General features: G+C 62.3%; 1 protein-coding gene across 3 annotated transcripts; it reads right to left on the reverse strand.

The window, feature by feature from the left end:
- Nucleotides 1–566: 566 nt before the first annotated feature.
- On the reverse strand, nt 567–10,320 carry CFAP410 (cilia and flagella associated protein 410). 3 transcript variants are annotated; one of them, XM_081800600.1, is made up of 8 exons: nt 10,129–10,320; nt 8,814–8,832; nt 7,417–7,463; nt 4,837–5,066; nt 3,834–4,008; nt 2,957–3,047; nt 1,601–1,707; nt 567–1,044 (listed from the first exon to the last, which is right to left on the reverse strand). In XM_081800600.1, the coding sequence occupies exons 1-8, from the start codon at nt 10,203–10,205 to the stop codon at nt 1,032–1,034; spliced, it is 759 nt and encodes a 252-aa protein (XP_081656726.1). In that variant the 5' UTR covers nt 10,206–10,320; the 3' UTR covers nt 567–1,031. The 3 variants fall into 3 exon arrangements, with proteins under 3 accessions (XP_081656726.1, XP_006743846.2, XP_081656730.1); XM_006743783.3 differs by lacking the exon at nt 1,601–1,707; XM_081800604.1 differs by lacking the exons at nt 1,601–1,707; nt 8,814–8,832; nt 10,129–10,320 and adding an exon at nt 7,924–8,609.
- Between the last annotated feature and the right edge of the window lie 979 nt (nt 10,321–11,299).

The raw sequence follows: 11,299 nt of genomic DNA on the forward strand, positions 1-11,299 counted from the left end.
TTCTTGCAGACGGCGCAGGAGTCACCCCTCTGCTAGCATGACGCACACGACACAGATGTGGGTCCCCATCTACCGGAGCGGGGGCGAGGCAACCCCACTCCCGTCCCGGCCGCAGCAGCACCAGTAAGACCCGCTACCGGCTCAGAGGCCACGGCGCTCCCCGGCCCAGGGAGGCATCCTCAGCTGCTGGGGGGCACTACCATCAGGGCAAGGCCTGCGGCTCTCCCTGGGGTGTCCTCCCCCACCCCGGGCCTCTCCCACCCGTCCGCACAAACCCCTGGCCCTGCGGGCTCTCAAAAAGGCAGAGAGAAAAGGAAGGTGCGTTCTCCAGCCCTGCCCCCACCCTACCAGCCGCAAGACACGCCCTGGTGGCGGCCAGCATCAGCAGCTTGCTGATGCCAGGCCACTCTAAGGACCGCACCATTCTGGAAGCTGGCCATGGCGGACAGAGTCTATTCCACAACTGGGGCAGAGAACTGACAGGAGAAACGCGCGTGAGCAATGGCCCTCACCTTCAAAACAACGTCAAGGTCACGTCTGTCCCCTAGGAAATGCCTACTTCCAGATCGGACTTTGGTAAGATATTTATTAGGAACAGTGGCAGCCATGCCCCCCTCAGGAAGAGCCAAGTCCAGGTGGGCCCCCCACGCAGGCCGGCGTGCACCTGGCCCCCGGGCAGGGAGGGCACCCGGCACAGTGCCTTACGCCCTTCCTGCTCTCGCTGGGGCGCCATCCACACCGAGGGCTTGGCTTCCCCAGGCAGGCCTGAGCTTCCTGGGACACAGCCCGCATGCTGGGACTCAGCTGGGGTCCAGTAGGGGCCGTGGCCACGGAAGGGACCCCACGTCTCCCAGGTGCTTGAGCCCGGGGTTGCGGGAGGAAGGCGTGGCAGCTCGGGTTTCCGACTGACGGTCACTCCATGTCCTCCTGCAGGTGCTGCTTGTGCAGGGCCTGGAGCCGGCTGGCCACGGTCTGGTGCACGGTCTCCAGCCCCTCGGGGTCCAGCTCCCTCAGGAGCAGCAGGACGGCGGTCAGCACATTGTTCTGGGGGCACAGAGTCACCGCTGAGTGCCCCCACCCGGACACGGACATCGCGGGTGAGCGGCCTTCCAGGCAACCCCGGGCAGAGCACAGAGACTCAGGCAGACGAGCGGCATCGCCTGCAGGGACTGCCCAGAGAGGCCAAGCAATGGGCCCTCGGTCACACAGCCAGCCACACAGCAGGGGTCAGAAGGGGCTGAGTGGCCAGCACAGCGCTCAGGAACGTGTGATCTCTCACACACACACATGTGCTTATGTGTGTCATGCATGTGCGTGTGGTTTCTACCCACACCGGAGCAAGAGAGGATTCTGCACACGGGGGCTACTCGAGCTGGCTCTTCCCGTGAGGTGACAGGAGAGCTGGGTGTGAGCAGGGGCACACGGCAGCAACGTGACAGCCGCTCAGAGGGTCACACTGGGGCTCGGCAACAGAGCCCCTGCCCACCCCATGGCGCTAACCCCTGACCTCAGCCATCCTCGGGGGTCCTGCTCCCCCCACAGCCCTACACCGGTGCGGTCTCCCTGGCCATCTGCATCCCCCCACTCAGGCTTGCAGGACCTTCCGTGAGAGGACGAGCCACTTCCACATTCAAAGTAGAGCCAGGGCCTTCCTTTCTGTCCCCGGAAGCGGCTCTGCCTGCTCCAGGGGGTTTGATGATTTTCAGCCTGCATATATGGAACGCACCGAGCTCATCAGTGATTCAGTCTTGGGGCGACCCCTGCCCCCCACCGCCCCGTGCTCTGCAGAGGCCTGGGCGTGGGGAGGAGGGAGCTTTGCGCCTTGCCCTGCCTGCAGAGGCTGACCCGCTGCGGGGCCGTGTAGGGGGGCTACACACGTGCACGGACCGTGCAGAGGATGGCGACCTGTGCAGCGAAGGGGCCACAGGCCCAGTGGCTGTTGCCTACCCTGGCCTGCAGCCTGCAGTCACTTCTGTCAGCAGCTCTGGGGGGACACTTTTCCCAGAGTGCAGGCCGGCCCCTCCCAAGGACAGGGCCTCTGTCCATCCCCCTCTGTGCCTCCCACAAGCTTTCAAGTTCCTCAAGGGGGTGCTGGCAGCCCCCAGCCCCGACTGTGGAGTCCCTCTAGTGCGAGTCTCGCTGGTCCCATGGCTCTGGCTGGACCCTGCAGCCGGGAGTCGGGAGCAGGCGCTGCGGGTCACAGGCCTCCCTCAGACTCCGGCTCTGCTCAGGCAGCACCCCTCCCGCATGACCAGGAGGCAAGGTCCCCACTGGGCCAAGCTAACGGTGGTGACCCCGTTCTTCTGGCCAATGACGCTCACACTCAGGATGTGAGCAATTCCATTTGATGAAGCCAGCCCTGCTGGGTTGGTGGGGGGGGCCACAGGGAAGCCGCGCTTTCTGTCCCATGAGGACACACATGGGAAGACATGGCCCTTGTCCCCCTGGGTGTGAGCCTGGATCAGATGGCCAGCCCACTGACCAGAAGGGGAACAAGCCCCAGGACAGACCAGAATGACAAGAAGGCAGACGCTTGGAAAGGTCCAGCATCGTCGATGGAAGCGCCCACATGACCCGCTTCTTGAGCCTATCACTCCTTAGGGACCATCAGGAGCCATGGTGCCCCGGAAGCCGCCCCGCCAGGACAGGGAGGCCTCCCCGAGAGCAGCACCCCCTGCAGCGTCAGGTGCTGCCCTCCCAGCCCCAGGCCAGACGTGGGGCGGACCCAAGCTGCCTGCAGGCTGGTTTGGGGTCTCCTCTCCCAGGGTTGCCACTTCTCTGCTGGCAGTCGCCCCCTCTAGGGTGCCCCTTCCAGTTCAGCTCAGAGCCAGCTTCCCCCCCCTGGGGCCTAGCTCGGTGCACCCTGGGTGTCTGCAGCCTGTCCAGCTGCAACCCCCCATTCTGGGCGGTGGGAGTGGCGGCCGCCTCCAGCCAGGGCTGTCCCCATCATGCTCACCCTGTTCTTGCGACTGCTTGCGGCGTCCCTCTGTGAGAAGGAAGGAAACCGGTCTCGGGACGGCGGCTTCAGGCTGAGCTGGCTCTGGATGCTGCGGGTAGGAGAGGGAGCATGGGGCTGTGAGGCCTGACCTGCTCGGGGCCCCGTTTCCAACCCCAGGGCCTTGGAGCACAGCGAGGAAGGAGAACTGCCACTAGGTGACGTTGCTTCTGGAGGGACGGAGCACTGCACGGGCGGGTGGGATGAAGGATTTGTGGCCTAGCATATATCTCTCTGGGCCCCTGGGGGCCCCTCGCCACATCTGGGCTCCCACCAGGGTTGGGGGCACTGAAGACACAAATGGGAACACAGAGCAGTGGGCAGCACGCAGGTGGCCTCCTGCGCTGGCGGGAAACAGGACGGCGGGCCTGGCTGCCAAGTGGACGCAGCCTGAGCCCCACTGGGCTCGACTGTTTCTACATTCCCCGTGCTCCGCGGCTGCTCAGAAACAGCCTGCCCCCAGAGGCTGCTTCAGGCCCATCTCCGGTGCTGCGGTCAGGGAGGGCCCCCCTCGGGGCCGCTCAGCCCTCCCACCCCACGGCAGCTCAGGTGGCTTCCCTCGGGGGGACCGCAGTGCTGGGCCACGTGGTGCCCACAGGCCCCTGGCCCACGTCCCCCACCCACCTCCAGGCGGCTCCAGCTGCGAGGGTGGCCCCGTACCCACACAAGCCCCGGGCCCCGAGCCTTCCAGACGCACAGCTGCGAGCAGGCTGGGGGGCGACTGAGAGCCACAGACGGCAAGGAACCACCGCAGGCAGCTCCCTTCCCTCCCTCCCCAGAGAGGCCCACCACTCCACAGGAGGACCCAGGGCCAGGCCCACCGCCCCCACCAGCTCACCTCGTCTCCTCCTGGCCACAGCCCAGCGTGTCCTGCCGGGTCTCAGCAGTGGTGTCCGTGGCGCTCAGGGCGTAGGACAGCGCAGGCCCACCGCCGTTCCCCGTGTCCTGTCCGCTGGGGGCCGTGACCTCCTCCCCCTCCATCAGCGCACGGGACAGCTCCTCCTCGGTCACGGCTTCGGAGTCGGGGGGACAAGAGCATCAGAGCGGACTCGCCCCCACAGAAGCCCCCGGGCCGCAGCACAGTCTGCCGTAGACAGGAGGCATGCTTCTCCGCCCCACTGGCCGGCCCCCCGAGAGCAGGGCCGGGGCCTGTCACCTCCCTGTCCCGGCCCGTGCTGGACATGAATCTCAATTCCAGCCCCCGCTACAAGCAAGTGTTCATCAAAAGCCAAATTAAGGTCAGCATTAAAAAGGAACAGAGTACACAGTATGAGTCCGTTTCACTGCCACGTGGCTTAATTTCTCTGCGCTGACTTACATGACACTTGTTTTCTGGGGGAAAGAACTGTGCACGCGTGCCCAGGGCCAGGGAGGGCCCCCGGGGAACGGGTGGGGAAGGAGCGGGTCAGCGCCGCAGGGAGGCCCCTCGGGCCGCCAGCAGGAAGAGGCAAGCGGCGGGGGACCAGTGCTGGGGGGCGGGGGCCACGGGCGCGCCCTCACCTGCCGCAGGGCCCCAGGGGCCAGCATGGACGCGGCCAGCCCGCTGGGACCCTGTCTCTCGCTCGCCAGGCCACTCGGATAAGTGGCTGGAGCAGAGCTCTGAGCAGGAACAAGGCAGCAGAGGCAACGGCGTGCCCAGGCAGGAGGGGGGTGAAGCGTGCGTGAGCCCACCTGCGAGCCCGCGCTCCGTGTGGGGCCGCACCCAGGGGGTCGGACCCGCTCACACTTGCGAAACGAGGAGCAGCGGCCTGGGGGACTCCCCCCGAGACCACAGGGAGGGGGCCCCTGCCGCGTCTGGAAGGATCGGGAACGTGCAGGCCCCGGGCGGTCCGGACACCCACCCTGGTTGTCCAGCTTCTGCAGGTGGGGCAGGTTGCGCAGGACGGTCATGCGGTAGCGGTGGGGGTCGGGACCGCAGCAAGGGTTCTCCGCCAGCCAGAGCACGCGCAGGCGCGGCAGGCCCTTCAGGTAGAAAAGCTCCGCCAGGCTGGGGATGCGGTTCTTCCGCAGGTAGAGCTCGCTCAGCTGCTGGCACTGGCTCACGGGCTCCAGGGTGGAGACGCTGTTGACACTGCATGGGGACGGCACGGTTAGCACCCCGCTCGCGGAGGGCGGCGCCCCTCCACGCCACTCCTCTCGGGTCCGCTGCAAACACCAGGCGAGAGCGCCCCCGGGTCGGGCCCATCTGCCCTCGCCTTGGAAGGAGGTCAGAAGCGGACAGTGTGAGTCATGTTCAACAAACACCCCGGACCCAGAAGAAAGAGTAAGGACAGATGAGCAGCAGTAAGCAACGCCCTGGCCTCCTGCTCGGTGCAGGCCTCATGGAGTCAGCTGGGGGGCCGGAGGTCTCACTTTCCCTCACAGGACAGGAAACCGGCCACCAAGGAACGTCTCTGTGCCCCAAAGTAGGCAGCGGCCACAAAAACCCACAGCAAACACAAGCAAGCTCCGCGGGACACAGAACCGAGCGCCCAACTTCCGAAATCCCACGCCTAAGGAAGAAACAGAGTTTGTGGGTTTACATTTTGTTCCTCAGAGTTGCGAACATATCAGGGACAGAAAATCATCCAGGCCTCTAGGCAGAGACCCTACAGGCTTGCACGGACACAAGCAGAAACCTTCCCACCTCCGCAAGCGCAGATGGCCCGCGAACGCGCGCTCGGCTCGAGGGCAGGCGCCCAGGACTGCGAGCCTGGCGGGAGCTCCGTGCAGGCCGGGACAGTGCTCTTCCGCAGCCCTGGGGCCGCTGCCGCTCCCTGCATGTGGAGGGCACAGGTGGGGCCACTCCAAGCGACCCTGCCCCAAGGGCCAGACCTATCTAGAACATTCTTTGCTGGAGGCTGCACTGGTGTGGGCAGTGGCGGCCCCACTTACTAACGGGGTTGCCAGCATGGAGCGCTGCGCTCAGCATACGGCCTGCCTCACTTGAGAGCCAGGGGTGCGGCGGACGCCCCTGCGCCCCGAGCAGGACTCAGGCTTTGCCATCTCCAAGTCTGAGAAAGCTGTCTGAGGCACAGGCCGGGGTGCAACGTGAAGATCCGAGCCTGTACCCCGGCTTGCCGTCCAACGGGACCACTGGGCTAACTGTGGTATTGAGCATTCGTGCCCCCCAAACTCCTATGCTGAAACCTAACCCCTAAGGTGATGGGGTTCAGAGGGGACCGGTGCCCTCATAAAGGAGCCCCCTGAGCCCCCTTCCCCCTCCGCCACGCGAGGACCCAGCTAGAAGAGGGCCTCCCCAGACACTGAAATGCCAACACCTTCACCTTGGACTTGCAGCTCCAGAGGCTCGACACACAATGTCTATCATCCGCAAGCCGCCCGGTCTACGGGATTCTGTTCCAGCAGCCAGAACAGACTAGACAGCCGCCTCCACGCGAGGCTCTGAGACCAGAGGGAAGTGACTGCACCCAGGAGAGGACGTGCACCCTGCGTTCACGCAGCGATTTACACTTGGGTTCCAACGCAGCCAGCCGCGCAGACCGGGCACCTGAGCTCAGTCAACAACCCTGGGCCTCCCGTCCTTTCTCCGAGCTGTGAGCATGACAGATCCTGCAGCTCAGGGAGGCCCAGCAACTTGCCCCAAATCACTCCAGGCAGGGTAGAGCTAGGGTTCGAGCCACACCTATTTTCAGGAATGAAAGGCAATCCATTCAATCATCAGGGAAGGCTCTCGGGGCTCAAATCTTGGCCTCACCGATACCAAGTCAGTGACACAGACAGCTGGAGTGTGCACGCTTGCCAAGCACTCTGTTTTCCTGCCTGCACCCACTCCTCACTGCCCCCACGTGGGCAGACGCCGGTATTAGGTCCATGTTACAGAGAGGGAAACTGAGGCCCAGAGATCTGAGCCTCACCCGAAGTGGGAGAGCCAGCATCTGGCAAGCAGTGGCGACTCCCAGGCTCCCTCCCCGGGTCCCCAGGGGGCAGGAGGGAGTGCAGGGGCAGAGGACAACGCTCCCTCCCCCAACCCTCCAAACGGCTCAACTGCCAGAAAATTCCAGCGGCCACATTTGATTCGTCCACGGCTTCCCTAGTCTGTTAAGATGCCAATGCCCCCGGAAGAGGTGGCTATCAAAATGAGAGAGCATGTGACACAGGGACACCGGCAGAGCTCCTGGCGGCACCAGAACCAGACGGCAGAAACGGTGGGGGCGCTGGGGGCAGACGTGACGGCTCATCGTGTGGGCTGGGGGCTGTGCCCACGACCATGGGGAGGGCGGGCAAGGACCCAGCAGCGTGCTCGAGGGGGACGGGCAGGCAGAGCTCGGAGGGGCCCTGTGCTGCCCGGCTGCCCCGCCCACAGAAGCGGCCATCCCAGGCACACTCTCGTTGGGAGTTTTCAGGTTATCTAAGGGCATGTGAAGGTTCTCCTCTTCTTTCGAGCCCCGTGACTCAGAGCACAGCAGGCGTGTAGGTACCTGAGGGTGATCACCTCCAGGCTGGGCATCTCCCGGCAGATGGAGACCTAGGAAGGAAAGGAAGCTGATGGGGCAACACCGCCGGGCACTCCCCGCGAGCCCAGCACAGACCCGTGGTGCGCCACTCAGAGCCACGCCTGGGCTCACTGGGACTGGCACACGAGATGCAAGAGCGCGCAGGCTCTGCATCATACTCCGTGTACCGCATCGTCCTCGGCTTCCCTACATCCAAAGGAGAAACACTCTCTCTCGCCGCCATCAAACGCGGCCACAATCCCTACCCTTCGATGCCCGCAGAAGACATCAGTTAAGGGGACCTCTGTGGCCCCTACGCTGGACAGAGAACCTCTGTCTTGCTGTCCCTGAGGCACAAGGAGAGGGCTTGGCCAACAGAGCTGGGCCAAAAGGGAGACAGGATTGAGACTGGATCTCATGCCATTTTAATACTGTCAATTCAGGGCAAAAGAGCAGCAGGGTGCTCGGCTTGGTCCACAACGGCCCCCTAACCTGTGAGGCCGATGGGCGGGGCAGTCCTCAAGTGTCTTTGCACCTGCCATGCACGAGGCACCGAGCCAGATGACACCCTTGACCTCAACAGGCTCACGGTCTGCTTAGAATGCTTCACATGTGCAGTGGATTTGTTTTCTGCTACGGTGGTATTTTTGTTTTTTTAGGGTTGTTTTTGGGTGCTTGGATATGCTGCATTTCAGTTATAGCGTGAGGTGGACTCAGCTTTTCTGGATAGCCCACTGTCTCAGCAGCATTTCTGACTCTGTTTTCAAGGAAAGGTACAGTTCAAGTGACAAAACTAAGTAAGAAAGAAAAGACAGGTACACGATCCCTGTGTAAGTCAGGGACATTCATTCTAGGAGAGAGAGAAAGGGAAAGAAATCTGTTCACAGACCCACAGCTCAGCTCAGGGCACTGCTCCCTGACCCCCAGCTTGGGCCCCATCCCGTCCTGCCATGGCCTGGAGTGGGTAGCACAACACTGGATCCCACCAAGAGCAGGAGCTGAAGTGAGCAACCTCCTCAGTGACTCACAGCCCAGGAACCCATGAAAAAAGCCTCCAGGCAGAGTGCATGTCTGAAGTAAAGCAAGCCCTCTGACATTCATCCCCAGCCGAACTTTGGATCTGCTCCCTCCTCCGTGAGACCTGGGACATGGAGACTTCCATCGACAGGAGAACACTTAAAGGAACTTCAAAATAAAGCTGGGCACTTGGAACACCTCTTTCCTTAGTCGTTCCACATTACGAAAACTGCTAAATGAACCAAGTACCAGATTAGGGGCTGAATTGAATGTGTGCAGTTATGTAAATTCAGCGATCCTCTTGGGGGACAGGATACAACTTTTGGGATCAGAGAGCATTTGGAGATGATCAGCAGAATACTTACATCTGTGAGGCGGCTGCCCCTAGGGAAAAAAAAAAGACATACATACTTTAATTTTGGTAAAGTTGAGTAAAAAAATATTAGAAACAAAAATTCCAAAAATTAATAACAAAGTCTACAAGCTAAAATTCTATGATGTCAGCAACAAAGTCAGGGACAGCCTGTCCAGATGACTGACAAAGGTGTCAAAACCTGTTGCGGGGCTATTTGCAACAAAACTCTCTATGCTCGGTGCTTGAGGGGCGCTTCTCAGACTGAGGAGCAGGAGAGCCGCCGCACTTGGAGGACACAAAGATCCATTCATTCTCCAGGCTGTGGCACGGCAGGACAATGTCCCTCACTGATGTCAGTAAACAAGCAAGTCCTTGTCAGGGGCCCAGTTCAAAGGCTGTGGAACATGCAGCTCATGAAACAAACGCTGGAGAGCCGGAATCAGGGCCCTTGTCTCCCCCAGACAAAGCCTGGCCACCTCATGCAAAACAAAGCAGGGCGTTATTGGGAACAAGAGACAGGGCCGAACGTCATTAAGTGCCACAGGCAGAGCTCACTGCAGTCAGTCTGCGACACTTCCCAGGAGGAAGGCGGACTGGGGGCTGAGTTCCTCCCGCCCCAGCTCCACTGCCCAGTGTGTACAGGGGTGCACGAAGCCTCGCCGTAGATCTTTCAGGAGTTCCTGAAGTGCGTCTGTCCTTCCTTGGCCCAGCCAGACCTGGCCACCCCACCTTGGAGCCTGCACTGACCCCACAGCTCCTGTATCCTGTCCTGTCCCCTCCCAGACAGGCACCTGGGGACAGCCCCTCCCAACAGGACTCAGTTACAGAAATGTTTCCTGAATCGTTACTCTGGAGCCTCAGCTCTCTATCTTTCCCACTAGGAACGTGTTAATCCCCTCCGTCTCCCACCTTATTAGTCGACTTGGCTCCCAATGACCCACAATGTCAGAAAACAGACCCTTCCCGAAGGGAACTGTTTGCCCCACTAATGCTATCTAGAAGGCCGACAAGACTTGAAGGCAATTCCAATTGTTTCGAGCAAAGCTAGCATGTTTGGAGCCTGCGTCTGAAACACCACAACCCAGAGGGGGTAAAAATTCTGGAAGGATCTTTGGCAATGGCCACCTGGGCTTGTGGCAGTTCCTCCCGCAGGCTGTGGGGCCCTGGCACCTGCTCCCTTCCACCCCGGACCACCCTGTGGCTCCTCCGCAGGCCCTTCCCGCCCCGGCCAGAGCGGAGGTGCGGGTCCGGGGCCGCTCCGCCCGGGCGCGGGTGCTGGGCAGCGGGGGGACGCGCGGGGACGGCCCCAGCCTCTGGGTCCTCACCAGCAGTTGAGCTTCCGCACGCTGTGCAGCTCCGAGGCCTTGGCCCGGGACAGGACCATCTTCCGAGTCAGCTTCATGGCGGAGGGCCGCCGGGAACCCAAACCCCGGCCCGGCCCTTCCCCGGACCCACCGCCCGCTAGCCGGGAGGGTCTCGGCTCCGCGGCTGCCGTCTCCAGGGGGCGGGGCCCCCGTCGTCAGGGGCGGGTCCTGCGAGCCCATTGGTCATCCCGTGAGGGGGCGGAGCGGCGCGAGCGCAGTGAGGCCACCCAACTTGTGCTCAGGCGTTGGCTCCGCCCCGGCCCGCCCCGCCCCGCCCCTCGGGCTGTGCGCCCGGTCCGGCGCATGTGCGGCTTGGAGAGGCGGCCTCTGACGTAGTTCTGCTGCGACCGGGTGAGGACCTTCTTCGTGACCGAGCCCCAAGCCCCCGAACCCCAGAGTCCCCGAGGTCCCCAGCCCGGAGCCCCCGAGCCCTCGAGCCCTCGAATCCTCAAACCCCCCATCCCCGAGCCCCCAAGGCTCCCAGCCCGGAGCTCCGAGCCCCCGAGCCCCTGAGCTCTCCAGCCCCGAGCTCCCTAGCCCCGAACCCCCGAGACTTCCAGCCCCGAGCTCCGAGTCCCCCGAGCCCCCGATCCCTCGAGCCTCTGAGTCCCCGCAATCCCGAGCTTTCATGCCCCGATCCCTTGAGGACCCCAGCCCCCAGCCTTTGAGCCCCCGAGCCCAAACCCCCAAGCCTGGAGGATAGAGGTGACAGTTTCCTGACTCCCTGAATAACTGCGATTTAAACTGTTGAAATAAGAAATCAGAGACAGTCCTGGGGCTGTGTGGATTCCCTCCCTCCCCTTGAGCATTTAAGGAAAGGTGGCCTTTCAAGTATTAAGCCTTTTATTTTTTTTATTTTTATTTTTAAGATTTTATTTACTTATTTGACAGAGAGAGTGAGAGAGGGAACACAAGCAGGGGGAGTGGGAGAGGGAGAAGCAGGCTTCCTGCCGAGCAGGGAGCCTGATGCGGGGCTCGATCCCAGGACCCCGGGATGATGACTCAAGCCGAAGGCAGACGCTTAACGACTGAGCCACCCAGGTGCCCCACATTAAGCCTTTTAGAAATCAAAGATTACCAGGGGTGCAGATTACATTGACTGGCATTTGGGATCTCAGAGCTGGTGGAGGTG

This window comes from Leptonychotes weddellii, chromosome 1 (genome assembly GCF_054177405.1).
Source record: "Leptonychotes weddellii isolate Sample4059 chromosome 1, ASM5417740v2, whole genome shotgun sequence".
Classification (NCBI taxonomy): domain Eukaryota; kingdom Metazoa; phylum Chordata; class Mammalia; order Carnivora; family Phocidae; genus Leptonychotes; species Leptonychotes weddellii.

Coding starts and splice junctions, on each gene's coding strand:
- CFAP410 (XM_006743783.3), bottom strand. CDS start 10,205: ATGAAGCTGACTCGGAAGATGGTCCTGTCCCGGGCCAAGGCCTCGGAG. Junction 5,067..7,416: donor CTGGAGGTGATCACCCTCAG/GTACCTACACGC, acceptor GTCCCCATGCAG/TGTCAACAGCGTCTCCACCC. Junction 3,048..3,833: donor TGTGGCCAGGAGGAGACGAG/GTGAGCTGGTGG, acceptor TCCTACCCGCAG/CATCCAGAGCCAGCTCAGCC.